We start from the raw sequence: 26,794 nt of genomic DNA, 5'->3' as shown, positions 1-26,794 counted from the left end.
TTCATCAGCAGACATCTTATTTAAATTTTAGTAATTTAGTAAGGCAATCTGAGAAACTTGGAATTATAACTAATCATTGCAATGAATGAGAAAGAAAAAAGAAAATGATTGAGGACATTTATCAAATGTATCTATTTGGCAAATTCAAACGCTGATCCTGAATCAGTTCAAGCCTGCTGTATTACTAAGGCATGGATATTATTGAAGGCTCTACCTGCATGGGCACAGGAAGTCAAGCTAAAGTCAAGTACAGCAGAGGTTTATGTTAAACATTCAACTTCAACAACAAAATGACAGACACGTGTAAGCAGTGTATGACCAGATAAATAACAGAGAAAAGAAATGTCATGTGGACGGATGTGACAGAACACTTACACAACAATCTGAGGCAGGAGAAAAACCTCAAAAACATTCCTACAAACCATTCCCTTTTGGTGGGTACCTGCAGAAATCTTTCAAAGGCTCGGATGTTTTTGGATATTATTTTTACTAACTAATCAGCAGCAAATGGGCTTGTTGAATGTTTCAACAAGCCCACTGGTCCATAACGGACCCATTTAGCAGATGCAGAGCATTATCAGAAAGTAAAGCAGGCAGATTAAACCACCAGCAGAGTCTCAAAAACAAGATTTTGATTAAATTATGATGCCACTTTGCTGAAAACTGCAACCATTTTCTTTTATTGCAAAAGCTAGATGGAAAAACAAAACAAAGGGGAACTGAATAAAAAACATAAAACCACTAATACTGTTACATAATACATATATTTTAATATATGATAGATAAGATAGATAGATATGATAAATAAAGTGGCTTGCAAATGTATTCGGCCCCCTTGAAATTCCCCACATTTTGTCACATTACAGCCACAAACATGAATCAATTTTATTGGAATTCCAGGTGAAAGACCAACACAAAGTGGTGTACACATAAGTGGAATGAAAATCATACATGATTACAAACATTTAAAAAAAAACAAAAAACTGCAAAGTGGGGTGTGCGTAATTACTCAGCCCCCTTTGGTCTGAGTGCAGTCAGTTGCCCATAGACGTTGCCTGATGAGTGGTAATGACTAAATAGAGAGCACCTGTGTGTAATCTAAAGTCAGTACAAATACAGCTGCTCTGTGACGGCCTCAGAGGTTGTCTAAGAGAATATTGTGAGCAACAACAACATGAAGTCCAAAGAACACACCAGACAGGTCACGGATAAAGTTATTGAGAAATTTAAAGCAGGCTTAGGCTACAAAAAGATTTCCCAAGACTTGAACATCCCACGGAGCACTGTTCAAGCGATCATTCAGAAATGGAAGGAGTATGGCACATCTGTAAACCTACCAAGACAAGGCCGTCCACCTAAACTCACAGGCCGAACAAGGAGAGCACTGATCAGAAATGCAGCCAAGAGGCCCATGGTGGCTCTGGACGAGCTGCAGAGATCTACAGCTCAGGTGGGGGAATCTGTCCATAGGACAACTATTAGTCATGCACTGCACAAAGTTGGCCTTTATGGAAGAGTGGCAAGAAGAAAGCCATTGTTAACAGAAAACCATAAGTCCCGTTTGCAGTTTGCCACAAGCCATGTGGGGGACACAGCAAACATGTGGGGGACACAGCAAACATGTGGAAGAAGCTGCTCTGGTCAGATGAGACCAAAATGGAACTTTTTGGCCAAAATGCAAAACTCTATGTGTGGCGGAAAACTAACACTGCACATCACTCTGAACACACCATCCCCACTGTCAAATATGGTGGTGGCAGCATCATGCTCTGGGGGTGCTTCTCTTCAGCAGGGACAGGGAAGCTGGTCAGAGTTGATGGGAAGATGGATGGAGCCAAATACAGGGCAGTCTTGGAAGAAAACCTCTTGGAGTCTGCAAAAGACTTGAGACTGGGGCGGAGGTTCCCCTTCCAGCAGGACAACGACCCTAAACATAAAGCCAGGGCAACAATGGGATGGTTTAAAACAAAACATATCCATGTGTTAGAATGGCCCAGTCAAAGTCCAGATCTAAACCCAACTGAGAATCTGTGGCAGGAGCTGAAAACTGCTGTTCACAAACGCTGTCCATCTAATCTGACTGAGCTGGAGCTGTTTTGCAAAGAAGAATGGGCAAGAATTTCAGTCTCTGGATGTGCAAAGCTGGTAGAGACAAACCCTAAAAGACTGGCAGCTGTAATCGCAGCAAAAGGTGGTTCTACAAAGTATTGACTCAGGGGGCTGAATAATTACGCACACCCCACTTTTCAGTTATTTATTTGTAAAAAATGTTTGGAATCATGTATGATTTTCGTTCCACTTCTCATGTTTACACCACTTTGTGTTGGTCTTTCACGTGGAATTCCAATAAAATTGATTCATGTTTGTGGCTGTAATGTGACAAAATGTGGGAAAGTTCATCGAATACTTTTGCAAGCCACTGTATTCGATGCAATAAAAGTTTGTAATAAGAATTTGACCGTCCCAATTGATAAATGAAATTGACCTGGACATCACATTTGGAATAAGCCTATTATATGATATTGCATATGATCTTTACATACACCACAGAGACAACCATAGCACAGAAACAATTACAGCACTCATGGCAGACTTTCACTTCCAGGGTAACTCTGCAGGGGCCAACACAAATATTAACCTAATCTAAAATGTCTCAAGAAAAATCACTGTGACATGCATATTATTCATCACAGATGATTTTTCTAAAGTCATTATAAATCCAAGATTGTGCCCTGGCGGCAAGGAGAGAAAAAAAAAGATGATTAATGGATCGGATTTAAGGCGAAAATCTCCATTTACAAGCCAGACAAGCCACATGTCTAAATGTCCGGGGTTGGATTATTCACCATGACTTTAACATGACTGGTAGACTTACATTAAAAAGCACTTCTGATAATGTGTTACGGAACGTGCCAACTGTAACATTTTGCATTTTAATAACAAACTATTATTTGGTCACGTGTCACAAAATGCCAGAGGCATATACTGCTGAGAAAGAGGAACAGCTTTTGCACTATTGAGAAACAGATTATGTTTCAGAACCCAGCATCCTTTTAACTGCTCTTTCAAACTCACTCATATCTAGAAAGAAGGAACAGCAGTGCATAGCAACTTACAGTTGTTAACTAGTTTAAAAGTAATTTTTAAGGTCTAAAAAATCACCAGGTACAAATTTTTTGCCCAACAGTGCGAACATGTAAACAACACTTTACAGTCCAGGCTGCAGGTTTTTTTCTGATCAACATGCGGCCTAAAAAAACAGCAAAGTACTTTCATGCTTCAGTTCATTTCGAGGAGTCCTCATGACCTGGAGGTGAATACCTGTTCGTTAGACTGACTGCTCCTCACACCTCTCTGCTGTGCACTGCTTCCTCCTGACATTTGCTCTCCAAACCATGCTACACCTCAGAGAAACCAACACTCAGTGTTGGGAAGGTTACTTTTAAAATGTATTCCATTACAGATTACAGAATACATGCCCCAAAATGTATTCTGTAACATATTCTGTTACGTTACTCAATGAGAGTAACATATTCTGAATACTGTGGATTACTTAATATATTATCATGCTGTTTACAACTACGTGAATGTACTATTGCTGTGTGATTTATTACTGTTACTGAAGGTCCGCGGCTCCGAACCGTAGTAAAGGGACCTCTGGCTAACACAGTGGGTTCTGTGTCGGGCTCGTGGCCAAAAACTAGCTTTACTTTGTTGTCTGGGTCAACTTTGCTTGCCCGAGACAGAGAGAGGCGTTGAAAGGCTGCTCAAACGGAACTTATTGTTTTTGGAGGAAAACACGAACACGGTGTACAGTCGAGTCTTAATAGCTTACTTACAACTGGGCTCGTCAGGCACTCTTCTTGGCTGCAGTGGTTATTATTATATTTACATGCTTCCAGCTCCCGTTTTTGCTTGATGACAGCTCGTACTTTTCCTTTTTCTCCCTCCCTCGCTCACAGACACATAACGTGTATGGCAGTCCATTCTCCCTGCAGCACGGACTACACTGCCTATGATGCTACATTCTTTAGAGCTATACCTGTAGCATTCTGCCTATTAGCTTAGCACAACAACAACAAAAAGGCCTCTCTCACCCAGGAAACACGCAGAGAGAGAGTCACCCTGTACCCATGGCAACTGTAACGCTGCCACCTGGAACAACAGAACGTAGCTGTCAAACAAAACCCAAACAGTCCTGACCCGCCACAATATGAAACAGGAAAGTACCGCCGTGTAATCCATTTATTTCAACAAAGTAACTGTATTCTAAATACCACCTTTAAACTGTAACTGTAACGGAATACAGTTACTCATATTTTGTATTTTAAATACGTAACGGCGGTACATGTATACTCCCCAACACTGCCAACACTAAAGTCTCTCCATCAAAAATAACTTTCAGGGAAGATTAGCTGACATTTTTGCTGGATGTAATATTTTATCACAGGGTTAAAGCACCCAGAGGCACTCTGACACATATTGGATGAAAAAATAAACAAAAAAAGACCCAAATCAGGGTCTGCTATATTTAGCATTACCACATAAAACTAGTTTTTATGTGTATTGTCTCTTTGTCTTTAAAAGTAGAAAAAAGATCGACAAATAAAACTTATAAAGATCTAATCTATAGAAATAACACTGTGATTACATTAACACTTGTATTCACATTAGGCACTACAAGTCGGTTCTGTGGAGTTACATTGTATACAAATATGACTTTAACACACGGTCAGTTAGCATCAACCAAATAACAAGAACAACACTGGAGATACTTCGGTTTCTTGACTGGACTAAATGACTTTGTCTCTAGGCTTAAAGGAAACAGCCCATAATAAATCAAAGTGATAAGGAAAAAAACATTATCTTATTACCTTTAAGAAAAAATAAAGAAATCATCATAAATGAAAGAAAGAAACAAATTACATGCCAGAAAGCTAAACAATAACAGCCAAACTTTGTTGGTGTATTTTTTTTTCTTATTTAAAGTGGGTGTGCAGCACATGGGGTAATTATAGGGTAAACAGCTCTAAAATAAGAAAACCCCTGGTGTCCTGTCAAAGAGTTACAGGAAACCTGGTCACTCATTTCTCCTGGCTGCCAGTTTTACTTCTGAGAAAGGCTATCGGTATAGTTTTTATTTTTTGACAGTGGTCCTTTGATTTTTTTTTTTCCCATTTATAAGCAAATAATAAAAATAAAAAAAGCAACCCCCCCAAAAAACTATATACACAATATGATACTGAAAGCTGATTGACTGGGGGACAAGTGAGCTAGCACTGTACTTACGTCTTAGATAAAGATGTAAAAATACATTCTAGAGTGTCACAGTTAAGAAAAAACAACTTAAAATCCCTGATCATCTTTCTCGTGTTCAGTTTATTTCACTATGCGCCAAAAATGTGCAAAAATGAGGAAAACTAAAACAACTTTGTCGCCACAAGTGATAGTTGGTCTCCACAAGTACAGTGGAACGCCAGTTTTTGGTCCTCAAAGCTGTTTACACACACACACACACACACACACACACACACACACACACTGATGGGACTGTCTGTTATGGTTGGTGTGATTGTTGACCAAGTGTAAAATGTTGAAACCTGAATATAATGTTTGTTGTTGCTGTTCACATACAGCTTATTCAGCAATACCAAAGCGTTACACAAACTAACTTGTTAATTTTTTTTTTTAATGCTGTCAGGTCTGGGAACCATGAAAGAGTCTGCCAAGTTTTCCCGAACAAGAACTGCTTACATGGCTTGAAAAACTGCAAACATTATCATAAGCTTCCTTGGATTTAGTACCAGTGCAGGGTGTTATTTTGTTGCACAGGGGCTAAGAAAATAACGCTTCACTCGCCATTTGGGCGTATGCTCTAGAGGCCAACTGATGAACCCTTCACAGGTCTGCTTTTTTTTTTTTTACCCTTGTGGTTTGCAACTTACAGAAACCAAACTTTACAATTTTATACGCTAATGCAACAGTACCTTTAAACAAAATACACACAAAAACACCAATTCATTTGTACATGTTCCAAAATCTCTTACTCTAAAGCTTTATCCAATTCATATCAACATGTACACCCAAGTTACAATTATGAACTGAATTGAAAGGAAACCAGAACACCTGAAGAAAACCCCAAAACTAAAAAGACCTTCTTGCTGTTAGGAAACAGTGTAACTCCATGCCACTGACATACAAGACTGATAGAGAATCTATGGTCTATTGAATGAAATTTATTAAATTATTTTTTAATTTTTGTTTAACAGAATATAAATTACAAAACATATGGGTATAGTTAATGTTGAGAAATGGTGCAAATCAGTAAGTTTTATTGTACCTTTATGATCCTTGAAAAGGTACACACTATTACCTTGAAGTTCACTAATTAAAAACTGATAAATCTCAAGCGCACAAAGAGGAAAGACACTGCGTTTGACCAGATCTGACCTCTGACTCATTGTCTTCACAACTTATATGATCTCCATTTCTACTATTCTTTCTCAAAGCCATGGTACTGTACTTTGGGTTCTTGGCATAAATTACCATCTCAATGAGGAGTCACCATCCTACTCAGGGATTAATTAGCACAATGCAAGGTACACTGACCTGCAATTAAAGTGCAGGGGAGCTTTGATCTTATATAACAAGTATTCCATACATCTTCAGTAATTTTCAGTTGAAGTAATTAACTGCTTGCACATGAAAAATGAAAATTTAAAATAATGTTGATCTCAATCAAGCAGGCATTGAAAAACGATTTTACGAATGTTCATTGTTTTGTTTACTCTTCGTTTGTCTTGTTAATCAGGCTGCTGCTGCTGATTTTAAAAAAACAACTTTAATGTTTGCAGTTGTTAAAATACAAGCTCATAATTATCCAATGGGATAATTAGATACATTAACAAACTGTTCAGGAGCAGATACGGGTGAGTAGGAAAGTGAGTGTGTGACAGCGAGTGAATCATTATCCCATCACCCCAGCTGGTGAGGATGTGACACTTTGCTTGATATCGCTGGAATGAAAAAATCTCTCTTCCAAGTCGAGAACGGAGCTACTCTCAGGGTTCAAAAGGACTGAACCACAACAAAATATAAGGTTCATTTGAGTGCAGGGTGCGCTTGTGTCACACTCCTGCTGAATGAAACCCGCTCTGCTCTGATGGACGAGCACAGAAAACAAATGCTGGCAAAGAAGGAAAGTGTACTCCGTAAAATGCTGCGATAACGGAATTTTTTTTAAGTGTTGCACAAAACGCCTACAGCAAAAATATTATCAGTATTGTGCACGTTGTTTCCTTGTCACGATTATTGAATATATTGCTTCCATCAAAGCAAATTATTAAGATGTGCTAAATCAATGTAAAATTCAAGATTTGAAGGATGTTAATTCTAATAATTATAAGCATAATTATAAAAAGTTATATAAAGCATGTCTGGGAAAGGTTCTGGGAAACATATAGTAAGCATATACTATACAGCTAGAGACTGCTTTACTAGGTTGTAAAGGCAGAACAAATTTCTTGACTCCTCAGATCCAGTCCATGGGACTACATACTATATTCTACAGATTTTAAAGATTTCTATTCAGTTGCAGACATCACTGGTATACCTGGACTTACACTCACCTGCCCCTTTGTTATGTACCTCTCTTCAACGGCTCTTAACTCTCTGCAAATGTCTAAGCAGCCAATCACAGGATAGCAACTTAGGCATGTAGACATGGTCAATGCAAGTATGTAAAACGGAACATCAGAATGGTAAGAAAGGTGATTTTAAGTGACTTTTAAGCATAACATCCTTGTTGTTGACAGACAGGCTGGTCTGATTATTTCAGAAGCTCCTGATCCGTTGGGATTTTCCTGCACAACCATGTGCAGAGTTTATAGTGAATGAGGTAAAGGAATTATCCAGACAGTGGCAGTTCTCTGGGTGAAAATGCTTTGAGATGATAGGAAGGCAACAGCAACTCAAATAACCATTTATTACAACCACGGTATGTCTCTGAACACACAACATGTCGAACCCTCAAGCAGATGGGCTTGAACGGTCTCTGGTCTGATGGGTCTAGGATAGCCTCAGAATTGAGTATGAACCACATCAATGCATGGCTCCATCCTGTCTATTATTAGCGGTTCATCCTGTTGATAATGGTCTACAGGTGTGGGGGGTATTTTCTTGGCACTTTAGGCCCCTTGGTACCATGTGAGCATCGTTTAAATGGTGAAACCTAACTATCCCTTTGTGTCCACAGTGTACCAGTCTGATCACTGCTTCTAGCAAACTAGCGGACCATGTCACAAAGCTCGAATCACCTCCTACCGGTTTCTTCTGCATGAGCTCCATGTACTTAGATGACCTCTACAGATCTCCATTCAACAGAGCTTTGGGGAATCCGCCTCATGGATATAAAACTGACAAATCTGCAGCTGTGAGTCTATATCATTTAAATTATTCTTAACTGTGATATATTCAACGGTTTTAAAAGCTACTGAAAATTTAAAATGTTTTACGTCATGATGAGAATTATGAATGCCATTATTGAAGCCCAACTTTGCACATACAGTATTATATTTACTTTGTTGTTTCCTGGACTATACTTGTGCCAGTTTCTCTAAGTTACCATTATGGGGAAAAGAAAAATTACATATTAGCTGACTGACTTACTATATCATTTATTTGTTTTATTATTACTTCTTTTTTTAGTCTTTGCTCTCCTCTCTTGACTTCCCTTTCATTCCAGTTTTTGTAGACCTTAACCATCTTCCCTCAGTCTGGTTCTGCCAGACTGGGTTGTGCTGCATAATATTTTAAGCTCTTTACCTTGGCACCATAATGAAATGGTTAGCAATGTCATTTTATACCATGGGTTTGTACCTCTTGGTCCGTTGTGTAGAGTTTGCATGTTCTCACGTGTCTTAAAACATATTAGGTTGCCAAAGTCCCTCCGTCCAACCTCACAATACAGGAAAAGAAGGCCGTCGCTTCCCTGAGCAAAGACCACAACATCACTGTTTTACCAGCGGATAAGGGAAGATGCACCGTGGTCCTAAACACTACAGATTACCATACAAAGATCACTACTCTCCTCAGTGACAACAATACCTACGAAGCCTTAAAGCGAGACCCCACAAGCAGCTACAAAAAGAAAGTTATAGCTTGCCTTCAAGACTTGGAAAAGGACAAAATCATTGACCGCCTTACTTATCACCGCCTTTACCCAGGGGATGCCATATCCTGCATTTACGGACTTCCAAAAATCCACAAGGAAGCTGTCCCACTCAGACCCATAGTCAGTAGCATAAACTCAGCCACTTATAACATTGCAAAACACCTTGCTACCATCCTTGCTCCTCTCGTGGGGAACACCCCACACCACATCAAGAACTCCACCGACTTCACTGACAAGGTCCAGAAACTTACCCTGGATCCAGATGAAACCATAGTGTCCTTTGATGTAGTCTCTCTCTTCACGTGCATACCCACCACGGAGGCAGTGGAGACTGTCAGAAAACGACTACAAGAAGACAACTCCTTGGAGGACAGGACCAACTTCACACCCGATCAGATTTGCACACTGTTAGACCTCTGCCTCACCACTACATATTTCAAATACAACGAAGGCTATTACAGACAAAAACATGGTTGTACCATGGGCTCCCCCGTGTCACCTATTGTAGCCAACCTTTACATGGAGGAAGTGGAAAGGAAGGCTCTTGGCTCTTTCAAAGGAAGAGTACCCAGCCACTGGTACAGATATGTAGACGACACCTGGGTCAAAATCAAGACACAAGAAGTGGAATCCTTCACTGCGCACATCAACACTGTGGATAAAAACATCAAGTTCACCAGGGAAGACACGAAGGATGACTGTTTGCCTTTCCTGGACTGCGCTGTGCACATTGAAGAGAATGGCAACCTCAACATCGAAGTTTACCGGAAGCCCACACACACGGACCAGTACCTCCTGTTTGACTCCCATCACCCTCTGGAACACAAACTTGGAGTAATTAGGACCCTACACCACCGGGCAGAACATGTTCCCTCTAAGCCTGAAGGGAAAAAGAAGGAACACACACATGTAAAGGAAGCACTCAAAACGTGCGGCTATCCTAAATGGGCGTTTTTAAAGTCAGCAAAGAGGCACAGAAAAGAAGATCAGACACCAGCGAGGGAGGATAAGAAGGACAGGCGCAACAACATTGTCATCCCCTATGTAGCCGGTGTATCAGAGAAACTCAGGAGGGTTTTCTCCAAGCATGACATCCCGGTGTACTTCAGACCCAGCAACACACTCAGACAAAAACTGGTTCACCCGAAAGACAAAACGCCAAAACACAGACTTAACAATGTGGTGTATGCCGTACAGTGCAGCGAGGAATGCCCAGACCTCTACATTGGAGAGACCAAACAGCCACTTCACAAGCGCATGGCACAACACAGAAGAGCCACCTCCACAGGACAAGATTCAGCTGTCCATCTGCATCTTAAGGATAAAGGACACTCTTTCGAGGATGCCAATGTTCACATTTTGGACAGAGAGGACAGATGGTTTGAAAGAGGAGTGAAAGAAGCCATCTATGTCCACTGTGAGCGACCATCTTTGAACAGAGGCGGTGGTTTACGACACCAACTCTCTGCCATCTATAATCCAGTTTTGAGATCCCTTCCCAGACGCCTTAAGGCCCACTCACACCCTGGGCCATCTGACTTCAGGAATTCGCATGATAAAGTGGGGCCAGGTTTCACAATGAAATCACCCGAAACTCTGGCTGATTGGGACCCACACCCAGTTCCACACCTTGGCTCAGGCGATTAGAGGATCATCAGGGGGTCCTTTTGTCCCTCTGTGGGGGGACACTCCCACTAGGGTTATATCTGGGACTCTCCACCATTTGACCTTAGAACTGAAGAAGCCTCTCGGATGAGAGGTGAAACGTCTTCAAGTAACTTAAAGAAGTCCAGACGCTTTTCTTTGCAAGCTCCTTTGACAACATATTAGGTTGATTCTAAATTAGCTGTTGGTGTGAACAGCTGTCAGTGTTTTTGTATTACACATGTTCAGGCTGTACCCTGCTTGTCGCCCAGCTAGGACTGACTCCAACATCATGCAATTCTAGTTAGGCAAAAAAAAAATGGATGGAATTCGACTAAAAAGCTTATTATGGCTAAAAACTTTGCATTCTCTGACAATTTGCACATTACGCCCGATGCAAATCACAGCTAGCATTAATTTGGAACTAAAGATTACAGTTTATATCTGACACCAACTCTCCTTAGCATTTGTTTTGTCTCCAACAACTTCTATTGAAATATGGTTGGGCTGAAATGACAGATGTTATTTTCTTCACCAGCCTATTTTTACTGCAGTAAAAACCAACAAACACTCATAATGTGCTCTTGGTTCATCTCTACCACATCTTTTGCATTTCACATTATGTTTCTTTCCTGTTAATGGCACTGAATTGTGCATCTTCAGCAAGTAAAACTATAATGCATTAAGCATCATTGTCAGCAAGAAGGAAAAAAAACATTTCTACTGTATCTCTCTCTTTCTTTTTTTTAAATGAATGTGATCTATTTTTTTATCCTGTTGTTTACGACCACAAAGGAATTGCATTTTTCTAAGCATGTAAGAGCTGTTGATTTGAAGTGCTGATTCTGAATCTTAATGAGTGGGACATAATGAGCCAGCAGCATGAGTTGTCTCAGCTGATGGTTTATTCAGCGTCTGCTGAACTGATGGGAAGGCTTTTGAGCCGATAGTGTTATTTTTCTCCATGCATACTTGCATTGCTAAGATCATTTTCATTTTTCAATTGTCCCACCAAACACAAAACACTGCATGTTACTGTCTGCAGAGTGGATGCAACATTTATTGAGATATTTCATAAAAATCACTTTTAACACCCTGGTACTAGGATGCAAGGTAAAAAAAATTCAACATCTACTCCAATATTCTAATAATTAGGAAAAACACTGAAACAAATTCTTTGAATAAGGCTCAGTTATACACTATTAACAATAAAATAAACTAGGCACAAAATTGTAACGTCTCAAGCAAGTAATCATCTGTCAGGTGAGTGAAGAATTAATTATGATAAAAGATGGTCTGCAGTGCATTTTCCCTCTGAATGTGCTCCACACATTTGATGAGGTGTTTGATTTCTGCGTCTGGGCATTCGTCTTGACTTGAAATGTGGGTTTATTAATGCAGGAGTAACAAACCGTAAACCACGACCAGTTTTACTTGAGGGGTTGAAAAAAATAAAATAAAATGAAACAAACTGTTTCAAGCCAACCGCTTTTCTTTACAAGCCAAGGTCACTGCATCGGCCAAATGTGGCTGGCAGTACATTTGCCGTCCTGCACTCATACCTCTAAAGACTTGTGTCCTCACGGTGTAAACCACAAGCTCGTTCCCCTGAGAAAAAGCCTGGGTCAAGCTGATGATTACATCAGGGGGACAGGCTTGCCAAGTGTTACTATCGGTGCCAAATGCTCTGCTCTTTCTCTCACACATACTAGATTTGTCTACATGCCCATTCAGGCTCTGTCCTCCATTCTATTGTGTGTCTGTGTGTGTTAAACACTCTAGCTCACTCAAAGCAAAACTATTTTACTCAGACATTTCTTACTACTGTTCTCAGATTCTGAAACCCCTTTATGCTGTGAGTCAGTCACAGTACAACTCAACAGAGATCAGTATATATAAGAATTGTATTTTGCGCTGCCCTTCAAAAAAGGATTGAAAAAATCTGGAAATGGAGTTAAATTCAGAAGACTGTAGTTCACTGCAGAATCCATTAGCGCACAGACACGTCACACTTTAGCTGCTCCAGGATGTCGTCACTTTAACACAAATATTCTTTTTCAAGAGCATAAAATCTAAAATATATTCACAGAGTTGATTGTGTAAGAGCAAAACTAATTAAAACGCTGCACAGCTTCATTAAAGATGTAGAATATATATATGAGCTCTATTTTGCTTTCATAGTGCAGTTAATTAGTGTAATTAGGTTAATTTGGCATTGGTGTTTTGTTATTTTTTAATTCTTTAATACTAAAATTAAAATGTACCTTTTCAGTTTGTCATCATTTGTACCGTAATGATGCAGTAACCAATCATGTAATGTACCTCCACTGATGTGACTGCTAAATATTTCACAATGAGAGATCTAGAGGAAACCAGACAAACTCAACCACACTTTTTAACCCTCCTGTTATGTTGGTTTCCAGGAACAACAATTATGTTCCTGGGTCAATTTGACCTGGTGCATGTTTACTCATCCAAAAGTGTCAGAAACCCTGGCATTGATTATTTTACAATTTTCTTGTATAATTTAGATTTTTTTCGTTTCCTTTAGTGATGCAGATGACATGTGACATCTCTTCTGTTCTGGGTCAATCTGACCTGCAACATAACAGGAGGGTTAAGAACAGTAGACTGAGGACAGCATTCCTGGACCAACATGCAGCTTTTTTTTTTTGTAAAGAGATTTAAAAATCCTGCTCCTTGGTTTTCAGTTAAAACAAAGATGTAGAAGAACGATGCTGCATTTATATTTCAGCTCAGACATATAGCATCTGTCTCATCATCACATCCAGTTCATTTCATGACTCAGAAGTGGTAACAAAACAGATGTGTAACAGAGAATAAAGGTAAAAGAGAATCAAGATTTACCTGCCAGAAGATGGTATCGATTGTGCTGCCCAGAAAGCCTTCTCTTGTTTCAGATGAGAGCAGCTTGGGACCAAGAATCGTCATGAACTCCTCAAAATCAACCTGCCCGTCCCCTGATGGTGAAAGAGAGGACAGATTGTTGATCAATGACGAAGCACTCATGGCATTTGTCATCTAACAAACATCTAAAAAAATTCCCACTAATGAAATCCATCGTCGTTAGTTGTTTTCTATCCTATAATGTGATATATTTTTCTTCTGTGAGCTGCAGATGCACAAAGGAAAGCAGCTATTAGTAAGAAGGAACCTGTAGAGCTGAAAAATCAAGTGCAGTTCCTCTAAGGGCCACTTGTAGCAGAAATAGTAGAATAGAATAGAATAGAATAATCCTTTAATTGTCCCACAAGGGGAAATTTGGGTGTAACAGCAGCAAGAAAGACACATATACTGTGATGGCTGCATGCAACCACACAATTGAGATACTTAGGTAATATTCATTTGGTCTTTTGTCTTATGATCACAGAAGCTTTAGAGCATAACGTAAACATAAGTTAACTAATTTGATATTTTGAGTTTACCTGTAATGCATGACAGCACTAAGCTATAGCCCAAATGGTGGCATAGACTTTGCTTTGCATTGTTTGTTATTTTATATAGGTATGTTATATTGATTATATTTCTGCTCTTTCTGAGTTACCTGACCTCCGCTCCAGTCCTTCCTGGTTTGGCTGAAAGAGGAGGCTGAGGGTGGAGCTGGTTTAAATGCAGAAGCCAATAAAGTGGACTGGACCATCTATTGTGATCATGCAGGGGAAATGGGGTTCTTCTTGAATGATGGTTAGCTGTTATCTCCTTAGTTTTCACCTTTGGTGTATATACTGGTTTATTCATTTGCTATATAACTGGAGCTGTTTCTCATTCAGTTTGTTGAGTTATGTTTTTGTTAAGTGACGTTTGAGTAGCGTTCTGTTAAGTTAACCTCTTTTATGGGCCCATCTTAAAAACTTTATTTTTGTTATTTTGAATTTTTGTAATCATCTTGTCCTTTTTGGGGGTATAATAAAACCCATTTTTTTGAAGATTACATTTGTGCCTGTGTGTTCCTGGCTGCTTGGATCATGACATATACAAACAAACAGTACACAAGACACAGAACAGAAACATAAATAATTTTTACATATTTACATCAAGGACAAATAAACATATTTACAGCCTGGTGTATGTAGCAACTTAATTGTAGCAACTTCCTTTTCTTTAAAAAGCATGTGGAGGGTGCAGTTTTTACAGTTTAAATACAAAGTTAATTTATGCATTATTAAGAATGTGGCCAGTTTGACTGGTCTCTTGGAAAAAAGTAAATGTATAGAGAGTCTCGAGGCCTCTGGGGATTCAAAAGGTTTCTGCAATGTGTGGGAGAAAGTGTTGTTCCACCATAAAGAGAATTCTGGATGCTGCGCTGTCTTTGCCCTGTATTGCTTGAGCCAGCATGCTTCAAATAACACAGTTCAATATGACATTTACTATTGAGATGAGACATAAAAAAAGAGTTCTGACTAGATCTATAATGCAGGGAGCAGATCAAAGGTTGCAGCTACTTCATCACTCAAAACATGGAGTCCTGCAGTGAACATCAATTCCAGCAGCACTGATCTCAGATGCCTGCTGATAGTTGTTATGGCTACTGCCAGAACAAAGCATCAAAACTTTGAAGACGGGAACAATTCAAACAAACAGATCAGAGTTTTATATTGATCCAGCTGAATGCCCTTAAATGTATAGCCCTTTTTCTTTTTGAGTGGAAAGCTTTTACAATCCCAGCAGGGTTTCATTATCTTCCCTCTGTAGCGTTTGCCCGGTTTCATAGTTTCAGTGTTTAAATGACTCAAACCTACACTGACAATAGTTGCTGCACATTATAGGTTATGGGAATTGTGAAAAATGAGATGAGTTGGAAACAAAATCGCCCAAGCCCATAGAGAATTGCAGTCTCCGGATTTCAAATAAATCTGCTCACAGACACACTCTGAATTCAGTCCTATTGAACAAAGGCATGACATAAAACCTAAATAAAGAGAAAGTTGATTTTGAACAACAAAACACGTTGAATACTTTGTCATCTTTGGTCTTTCAAAACCTAGTTTGTCTTTCTTTTCTTTTTTGTGTCCTGTGTTTCTCTGTCACTGTTGTAAACTAATTGCTCTTCTTTCCACCTGCTCCTGCTTTATGTGCAGATGAGTATCGGGCCTTGTCAGTGGAAAGTTACCGATGCAGGACGCCTCTATCTCCACCTACCACTTCCTTCAATAGCTTCAATAGTGACACCCACGCTGGAGGATGCTTGGCACAGTAACATGTCATTGACTTCTGCCCATACATATTCAGCAGGGCAAATGCAGGGCTACAGGCCAGATGAAGCAACATCAGGATTCGAGGATGTCAAGCTTGGAGGATGGATGGATGACAGTAGAGGTGAAGGTGGACTGGGTGAAAGGCTTCAAGGTAAGACAGGATGAAAAACAATCATGCATACATTTAGGCTACGTTCACACTGCAGGTCTTAATGCTCAATTCCGATTTCTTGTTCAAATCCGATTTCTTTGTTTGCTCGTTCACACTACAAATAAAATGCGACAGCAAACGCGCTCTAGTGTGAACGCTCAAAGCGGCCCGCATGCGCAAAAGAAGATGTCACACACAACGCGCTCTGTTTAGACCCAGAGCAAACAGTATTGTTTGACTGATGGCCCTTAATATAAATAGTTCGGACTTCACGTTTCCCAATTTTTGCTTTAAGTTATTTTGTTATTTACATAATAATGTAGATAACCCAATAATGATCCTTATTGCTGTTTTAGAGGAGCGCTGCTTCAAAGGATAGTTGCAGATTTCTGTCAGAACCTGCAGATTATACAGTACAAATAAAATGTTAACGTTTCTCCAACGTTGTCTTCCCAGCAGTTTCACCGGATGGCCAGGAAGCGTTCGCGATGTCTTCTCCGGCGCTGATAATTGGCGTCTGTCTTGTGTCAGTGACGTAAAAGACGGATTTAATGCGACATGACCGTTCAAACAGCAGTCGCTTTCTAAAACATCGGATATGTATCGGATTCAGTACCACATACGAAAGTGACCCAGATCGGGTTTGAAAATATCGGATTTGTACCGTTCACACTGTCATACCATGATCGGATATGGGTCGCATAGTGTCAAAAAAATCTGATTTAATGCGCTTTCGCCTGCAGTGTGAATGTAGCCTTAGAACAGACTAGTATACACACGTTATGGGAAGTTGTTTAAAGCGCCGCTATTGTTTTTATACTAGGTAAGACTAAAGCATCTCAGGAAAAAAGACACCACCACCAATACCAAAGATGAATCATAATACTCCATATGCCATATTGTAACATGCACCTCCCACATAAGGTGCACTCTGCACTGCAGAGGCTGCAGCCCCCCTGGAGGTCCAGAGTGGAAATCAAGTGGGCAGAAAAAAAGAAATGAATGAACGAATGATCAGCGAGTTAAATACCTGTTTGCGGCAATCCTAGGATATTCTCTGCTCTAGGGAATATGAAGAAGCTCCTCACAGAGCATGGGGGCATGAAGGAAACCGCTTCAGAATGAATAATTCTAAAGTAGCTCTGAAGTAATGACTAAAATAGCACTCCACTCAGCCACCTGCTTTCCCAGGAGTGACAGTCTGCATTTACTGGAACGAACTGATGGGCTTAAAGAATTAAAAGAAAAGTTTTTCTTTATTTTCTTTTTTTTTAAGGTTATTTTCTTTTTAATGCTGTAAATAGTAAAAGAATGTGATAAAAAAGGAAGAAGGAGAATGTAAGCTGGGGAATAACTTGCATCAAATGGTTGTGTCAGCTGTTAATTAGCTGTTGAAGGCATTTGGGGCCATGTGAGATGCCCCGAGATGCTCGTACGAATGTGTCAATTTTATTTGAGGTCCAAGTAGGACAGACACTGTTAAACACGCAAACCATAACACCTACAAACATTCAACTTTATGGAATAATCCAAAATCCTTTCAACTAGTACGCCTAAACTACTGAACATAGGTGGTAATTTTTCTTTTTTGACTGATGTCTTTGAGAAATGTGGTTTAAATTAATTTGTCACTGAAATCTTTGCTTCTCTGTGTTTGCTCAATTTGTTTGTCATGCCAAAAATTTAACATTTTTAAAACTTTCCGCTCTCTTTTGACAGAAAGAGTTGACGGGTCTCCTCAGAAACCCGTCAACTAAAAAGTGAGTTAAAGTGACTCTTAAGGATTTGCTGCATGGAAGGCAGATCGTGGACCCAAATGCAGAACTTGGCAGACAGATAATAAACTCAAAATCCAGCTTTAATGCTGATCACTCACAGGCAATCCAAAATATTCACAGAGCAGGGAATCCAAAATGTACAAAAATCATAACACACAGGGCAAGGAAACAAACCGCAAAGAGGGATGACATGACAAAGGACAATAGGATAATATATACACAGATCAGGCATAACATTGTGACCACTAAAACAATAACAAAAATGTCTCTTTATCATGGCTCTTGTTAACAGGTGGGTTATATTAGGAAGCATGTGAATGTTTTGCTCTCAGAGTTCATGTCTTAGAAGCAGTGAGGAACCAGAGACAGGGTCATGGGCAACCAAGGCTCTCTGATGCCTGTGGGGAGCAAAGGCTGGCCTGTGTGGTCCGATCTAACGGACGAGTTACCGTTGCTCAGATTGTTGGAAAAGTTAATGCTGGTTCTGATAGGAAGGTGTCAGAATACACAATGTATTGGATGAGACTGCATAGCTGCAGGCAGGCTGACCCCCGTCAGCTGCCAAAAGCACCAACAATGGACATGTGAGGATCAGAACTGGACCATGGAGCAATGGAAAAGATTGCCTTGTCTGAAGAATCATGTTTTCTTTCACATCATGTGGCTGGTCGGGTACTTACCTGCTACTAAAATGCACTATAGGAGGAAGGCAAGCCAACCGAGGCAGTGTGCTGCTTTGGGGATTGTTCTGCTGGGAAACTTTGGCTACTGCCATTTATGTTGAATATGAATGTTACTTTGACACCTACCACCTACTTAATCATTGTTGCAGGCGATCCACATCCTTTCATGGGAACGGTATTCCCTAAAGCAGGGGTGGGCAACTCCAGGCCTCGAGGGCCGGTGTCCTGCAGGTTTTAGATGTGTCCTTGATCCAACACAGCTGATTCAAATGGCTAAATTACCTCCTCAACATGTCTTGCAGTTCTCCAGAGGCCTGGTAATGAACTAATCATTTGATTCAGGTGTGTAGACCCAGGGTGAGATCTAAAACCTGCAGGACGCCGGCCCTCGAGGCCTGGAATGGCCCACCCCTGCCCTAAAAGCTATGGCCTCTTTCAGCAGGATGATGTGCCCTGCCACAAAGGAAAAGTGCTTCAGAAATGGTTTGAGGAGCACAAAAATGAGTTTCAGGTGTTGACTTGGCCTCAAACTTTTCCCAGGCTCAATCTAATCATGCATCTGTGGGATGTACTGGACAAACAAGTTTGATCAAGCCCCACCACATAACTTACAGGACTCAAAGGATCTATTGCCAGCATCTTGGTGCCAGATACACAACACATCTTCAGGGGTCTAGTGTAGTCCATGCCTTAAAAGGCTATTTTGGCAGCAAAAGGGGGACCAGCACAATATTAGGGAGGTGGTCACAGTGTTATGCCTGATTGGTGTGCATATGTCAGATAACAAGGGGAGAGGTAAAAGGTGGGAGGAGAGCTAAAACAAATATAGAAAACAAGACAAAGGAAGTAAAACCCAACAACAACCAAATAGAACAGAAAAACAAGACTAACTTGACACAAAAAGACAAAAATGGAGACAAAATTGAAGAAACACAATGGCAACACAAAAGGTATCAACAAGAACTAAAAAAAGGTACAGACAACAAAAACCTCATAAACACGAAAAAGCCAAAAATAACACGCTTAAGAAAAACTATAAATAATATAGAGCTTTAATGTCCGAAAACCAAGAGAACCAAGAGACGGGGGAGCTATGAACAATCTCAGGATTTAGCAATACACACAAAATCCGCTGAATTATGTGCATATTACTACAGCGAGCATTAAATAGTTTACCCCAGTGTTGCACATTTTATTCCCTCCACTTCTAAGAAGGTGTTTCTCCCCAGTGGTGCTGTCAGGAAGGCGGCTCCTCTGGGAAACAATGTGCTCAGTTTGCTTCTTGCTACATTGTTGTATCGGTTTATTCCAAGCATGTGTGGATGAATACTTCTACAACGTGCATTAGTTCAGTTGTTTTAGAAGCACCCAAAGTTTTTACTTCCATTACAGAAGATAAACCAGATAAAAACTCGTGTGCAAACTGAATGACAACAAGCCATGTTGGTTGTCCAATTTGATAATTACTGCTGTTTAAATTATTCCTCGATGCTGAACCAAACATGCACAAAGCCTCAAAGAAAAACAAACAAACCACAGTACAGGGTAATTCACTCTTCCCTAAAACACCACAGTTGCATCTCAGCTCCCATTCTGATGTATCCGCAGTTTCTGACAGCTGAACATTATGCACAAAGTCACTGAGTCACTTTCTGTGTCTGTCATAGCCCAAGCCACCTGCTTTTGAACAGTTTCTTCCTGTGTTATGTCACAACCAAGCATTTCATTTCAGCTGGAAGCAGAACAATGAATTATTAAAGAAATATGCAGAATCCTGCTCACTGTAAAGATAACAAATCAGGCAAATGACAGGAGGGAATAAAAGCAAATGTTGGTATTCAGAATTTACAGATTAAAGACATCAAGCCCATTATCAGTACAACAAAGAACAAGTGTAATCCGAGTGAACAACAAAGACTGGTGCAATGCTGTGATTAGGAACAAAGTAGAGGAGTCACACCTCTGCACGAAGGGCAAACAGAGCTCAGCAACTATCACATGGATTGGCTTGGCAGAAGAGAGAAGCAGAAAAAATAACCGATCAGTATCTTCTGGAGATCAGCTGGAGTTGGCAGCTGGGCAAAGAATCAATGGCAGTGAAAGAGCCTCCCAGCTGCCCACCTGGCCAGGATACAATCACCATCATCCATTCCCACTCATCTGCTAATACCCTTACTCTCCCTCATTCAGCGTCCCCTTGACGCTCTTCATCAATACATTGCTGGACATACACACGAGAAGAGAATTGCTGAATTGCAAAATCATTTCTTTCAAACAACATGTGCTGAATTTTTTTCTTATATGCATTTGTGCACTGTGTGTTTCTTTGAGGTCATTTAGCTCATGCAGGATTTAATGTGTGTATTGGCAGATGACAATACCCATAACATTTCCAGTTAAGCTCCCAGTACTCCACAGTTCCATGTTTTAAGCCTATTTGGAAACACAATCTACCTCCTACTGGTCTCCTGCATTAGTGCCATCTCTTTTTTGATCCGAGTTACCTTATTCTATGTTCGTTTTCAAAATTAGACTGTATCCTGACTCTGTATTCAGCCAGCTCCAGCATTCAATACTGCCCAAACAAAGAAAATCCCCAGTATTTTGCTAAAGACGTTTATCAATACAAACAAATTGACCTAGTTGATTAAAAGAGGTTTTTGAAACCACAGCAAACTCAGATTCAATACACTAAGATAAATGACAAGAAAGGGAATAAATAAACAAACAGCTCTGGATGTTGGTGACAAAAGCTACTGTGACAAAAGTAACCTCAACTTCTGGTTGCGGCAGACGATGCAACAAGATCCGGCTCTGAGGCACAGCAGCAGTCAGGGTCTCCTGGGATTCTGAGGTGGATGAGTCAGAAGCATAAAGTCTAACTTCTTAAACTTTAATATTCAGCCTTGAACATTTATAGTATTCCACTCTTTCTGAGACTGAAAAGCACTTATCAAAGCCTCTGATAGAAACATGAAAAATGTGAATATTTTTTTCAGCAATCTGACATTTGCATATTGCATTTTCCCATCTCAGTCTTATATAATTTTAAGAGTCTACCCTTTATTAAATGTCAGTCACAGTTAACGCAGACGACCGTATTGGCAGAAATGCTCTGTGCAAAAGAAGAGAAAGCTTAAGTTTGTATTTTCTTGGTGCTGAGAGTGTTCTCTCCAAGGACAAAAAGTTCAAATGTCTCAGGTGAGGACAGTGCTGCAGAAATAAAACTCAGCTAACGTCTTGATGCATTCTCAATCATCCAGGAAAATAAATCTCCAAAAGTTGATTCTGTTCATCTGGACGTAGCGTTTTCTGGGAGAAACGTTTCGTCACTCATCCAAGTGACTTCTTCAGTCTCAGCTGACTGCAGGTTTCCAATCTTATCAACAGTAAATTTGCATAATGACTGAAACCAGCCCACTGAAGGAACAATGGGCTGTGAGGTCAGTTCCTTAATCATAATTATGCAAATTCTCATGACCATTGATCAACAACCACTGACCAAAACCCACTGATCAATGGCCATAAGTACCATTCCCCAACTCTCTGTGAATGCTATGCATAAAACGCTACGTCCAGATGAACAGAATCAACTTTTGGAGAAAACCCAGCTAATTTCTTTATGTTGCAAGAGTCTTATACATGTTGTTGTTATAATGCATTTTTTAAAATGTATTTTCACACACCAGACTGTCAAGTTATGAAGGAACTACAGTGACATTATACAAACTGTGCTTGCTGGGCAACCATTGTGAAAACCCACCTAACCTAGAAAAACTATCCCCATCTCATGCATACATACTTTTGATTAATCTCCAAATTCCTTCATTTACTTTGCTCTCCTTGGGCATCAATTTCACTTTGATAATTCAATGTGTCAAGAGGATAAAGCAAGTAGCTGAAAACAAGAATAGTACAAAGTCGTGCAGGCATGAATACATGTTTTATGCATGAGACGGTGGGAGATGTAATCAGTGCATCTGAAGCCTAAAGAGTGAACAGAGAAATATTGCAGTTTACCGTAGATATTTGTGAAGTTACCTGTTGATAAGACAATAAAAACTGACGGTGTGTACATTTTTATTATGCAACACATGAGGGAGGATCCCATTCTGCACTGCACAGAGCATTTTTACATGTGTGTGTGTGTGTGTACATGTGACTCACCATCCATGTCTAGTCTCTGCATGATAATGGCCAGCTCCACCTCACTGGGCATGTAACCCAGAGACCGCATGGCCATGCCCAGCTCCTGTTTGGAAATGAACCCGTTTCCATCACGATCCAGCACCTTAAACGCCTCTCTGATCTCTGCCAAGACAAACAGGATATCGACTCAGCATCTATAAATAGGGCTTACCCCTCCTGCTCCCAGTTTGGGGAAGCAAACACTTATTCAGCAGAGTTATTTTGCTTGGTCTTTCGCATTTCTGGGATTCCTTTCTTTGGCAATGATATGCTTCTTGAGACTTTTATTTCACAATACATTCAATGAAGTCACCTCACCTCATTCATCATCATAATCCACAGACCTTCCTCGATCTTCTTCCCTCTCCCTTACTTCCTGTCTGACCTAGCTTTGGGCTGTGTGATGCAATTGGTCTCGCACCACTGCCTCAAGTTAACAAGATCAATTCCGGCCATTGATTCATTTTCTCCACCTGCTGTCACAGCCACTGTCACCTCAGCTCATGATTTCACCTTCACCACTGTAACCTGCTGGTATATGATATTATCTTTGATTGTTGCTTTTTGAGGAATGTATATAAAAAAGAAATCAATTTGAGCCAAAGGTTCACACTTCAGAATGCTCTAATATCCCTAATATGGTCAACTCAGACATGTAATAATAATAATAATAATAATAATGGATTGGATTTATATAGCGCTTTTCAAGGCACCCAAAGCGCTTTACAATTCCACTATTCATTCACTCTCACATTCACACACTGGTGGAGGCAGCTACGGTTGTAGCCACAGCTGCCCTGGGGCAGACTGACAGAAGCGAGGCTGCCATATCGCGCCATCGGCCCCTCTGGCCAACACCATGTAGTTCTGGCTGTGAACAGAAAAGCTGAATCCACCTTCTATTTAAACCTTCTGTCTATGAGGGGCAGCCAATCAGGAGAAACTTGGCTCAAAGTGGGAGGAAAAAGGCATTCAAGTGGTTCATTTCAGTCAATGAATGAACTTAAGAACTGCACTGAGGCCGATTACGAGGCAAATTATTATTATTTTTAACTGTATATTATGTCGAGTCCAATAATAAAAAGATAAAATCTAAAATGAGCAGATTAGGTCTGCTTCAATCATCCAAAGCTACGCTAAAAGAGGTAGTTAGAGTGGGACTTGCTTCACTGCTTTTCGTCCCTTACAAGCGTTAAATTTGTGACCTTTAGGATATTGGATTTTTCCTTCAGTCGATAGAACCATTTACTGTGTAGAATAACACCCCTACCTATGCTATTCAACAGATAAGAGAAAAACACATTTTCATCTTCCCATCCTGCTAAACATCTTTCTTTGTTGTTGCCTGATAAACACTGAAGCCTTGTTTTTTGCTGTAGTGTGGTTTAGCATGTTCTGGCTGTTCGAGTCACCAGTGCTTATGAGAATACATGTAACTGCAGGGAAGATAAGCTACAGGGGAATAATAAAACTGAAAATAGCAATTTGGTGAAGCTCATGTGTAATGTTCAGCTTCTTTTGCGATTGAAAGCAATGTTGATTCAGCTAAATGATCATTTTACAGTGTAGTTTGCCTTCTGTTGAATAAGACTGCAAACATACAGTCAGAGAAGGACTACTTTTGTCGCCACCGTTTATCATTTCACAGTGTTTTTAAACTCACAAGGTATGTTAAAATTTTGCACGGTTAATGGACCGTTCATCATCACAGAACGAAAAAACTGGTTTATTCCCACAGCCACAGGTGTGAATGTATGTGTAGTAAAGCAGTGAAGACAAGGGATGAGTGGATCTGCATTCTTACACAGTGACCGTCAGCAAATCTTGAACCAGAAACCCCAAAATGTTACCCGGTGACTTCCCAGATGCGGCTTCCCACACCGGTCACATCATTTGATAAGAGAATAAGTTCATTATATAAAAACTGTTTCTGCTTTATAGAATGATTTGAGAAAGCTTTCAATTGATAATGAACATGCATATTCAATACCATTTATCTGGAAGTACCGTTTTCAGTGGGAGAAACGTTTCATCACTCATCCAAATGACTTCTTTAGTCATCTGAGCAGCTGCGATTCTCAGACCAGAGACAAAAATGCCTTATTTTTACACAGCTGGTTCAGTAGCTGCTTGATGTGTGATCGAGCCATCAGTAAAAGGAGTCAGCAGTGCTTTAATAAATGCATATTTCATAAGTGTGCCTACAGATAAGAGAGGGTGCATGGTAAGAAAAGGGAGAGAGACGGACAGGCGTCTGGTGTTTTTTTAAATAGAAGAGGAATGTCACTTCTCTGAAGAACACTAGGACTGCATGACATGCATGAGCACGCTGTTGAGCACTGAATAATTTGAGACGGGAGAGCACAGTAGATGGTTTATGGGGGCGATCGTGGCTCAAGAGTTGGGAGTTGCCGGTTCGAGCCCCGGCTTGGACATTCTCGGTCGTTGTGTCCTTGGGCGAGACACTTCACCCATTGCCTACTGGTGGTGGTCAGAGGGCCCGGTGGCGCCAGTGTCCGGCAGCCTCGCCTCTGTCAGTGCGCCCCAGGGTGGCTGTGGTTACAATGTATCTTGCCATCACCAGTGTGTGAATGTGTGTGTGAATGGGTGGATGACTGAACGTGTAAAGCGCTTTGGGGTCCAAGCAGAGGACATTTACCAAATCACTATGGAAGCAACAACAACAACAACAATAAAAAACAGTCACAATCAGTTTACATCACATCCAAGACTCAGAATCAAATCCCTGCATACAAAACGTATATTTGATGGTAGCTAGTGTTTGTTTTTTGTAATATTCTCACAAGTGCATAAAAGTAATCAAAAAAATGGATGGATGATAGCAAATATTTTAATGACAAATGAGAAAGAAAAAAAGTCTTAAATAAATGACATTGTGTTGCAATTAACTGCTTTGCAAAGCAACACACTAAAAGCATTTTATGCCTGAAATTAGCACCCAGAACCAAAAAAAACAGTCATTAAAAAGCAAGTCCACCAGTCATCTAATTATCAGTTACACAGCTGTCCTTCTGGACCGATCTTCTCGCAAATGATTGGGAATAATAAAGGATAAATGGTGTGTAAATAATGAATTGTGCCATTAAGTAAAGAAGAGTGTTTTGACTGCGCTAAGTGCCAACTGTAGATAAATAAGAGGACTTCGTCCCTGTTGACCTTTTTCTAAATGGCACGCTACTGCTTCCCCAACCAGCTGGTCCTGAGCACGTAAAACATCATCATCGTTTGCAAGAACACGAGACACTTTTCTGGAAATAATGTGTCCCAGGACACAGACGCACAAATGCTAACAACCCATCACATCAAAGGCAAACATATTAGTTTGCCTGCAGTGTACCTCATGCATAAATGATTGATTTATGATTCTAATTAGTTGTAAGTGTGTGTGTGTGTGAGCAGATGCCTGTCTCCCTGTGTTAGAGAGAGGTCTTATATTCATACCCCCAACACAGTATTACATGGGTATTTTTAAAATGGTATTTGTTTTAATGTTTTGGCTTAAATGTATTTTTAATGTTAACAAATTGTTGTATATTTGTGTTACATAGAAAACAGATTTTATTCATTTGTACCTTCATTTTTTTCACTAATTTTTATTATGTTTTTTGCTTCTGAAATCTCAGAAGGCCTGATTTGGATTGTGGGATTATTTAAAGAACATTATTAAAAAATTCAGTGGTATATTTATAATACCTAAAGTGCAGTTTGACTTCAATTTTCAGAGAGAATAAAATAACTGATTGATACAGACACAATGAATGAACATTACATTGTTAGATAAATGTCTGAAGACATTTTTCAGAGGCTGTCTGACTTTAAATTATAATTTTAACCGTTTTTAAATAATAATAATAATAATAATAATAATAATAATAATTCTTATTATTATTAGAGTTTGGTGCTGTGTTAATGACTAAGTATTGGATCCTGTACTGTGGTAT

At 40.0% G+C, this 26,794-nt stretch overlaps 1 protein-coding gene across 2 annotated transcripts in view; it reads right to left on the bottom strand.

Annotated features, from left to right (window-relative positions):
- caln1 (calneuron 1) overlaps positions 1 to 26,794 on the bottom strand; it is a 64,405-nt gene that overhangs the window by 24,285 nt on the left and 13,326 nt on the right. For both annotated transcript variants that reach the window (XM_087851188.1, XM_087851187.1), the window contains exons 3-4: positions 22,812 to 22,955; positions 13,685 to 13,797 (exon numbers count right to left, since the gene is read on the bottom strand). In XM_087851188.1, the coding sequence (XP_087707314.1) occupies positions 13,685 to 13,797; positions 22,812 to 22,955 (257 nt within the window). The remainder of the gene's footprint in view (positions 1 to 13,684; positions 13,798 to 22,811; positions 22,956 to 26,794) is intronic.

The sequence above is a fragment of the Neolamprologus brichardi genome, chromosome 14 (assembly GCF_056152115.1).
Source record: "Neolamprologus brichardi isolate AB-2024 chromosome 14, ASM5615211v1, whole genome shotgun sequence".
In the NCBI taxonomy this organism is placed as follows: Eukaryota; Metazoa; Chordata; class Actinopteri; order Cichliformes; family Cichlidae; genus Neolamprologus; species Neolamprologus brichardi.
This window is presented reverse-complemented; position numbering and strand designations above follow the sequence as displayed.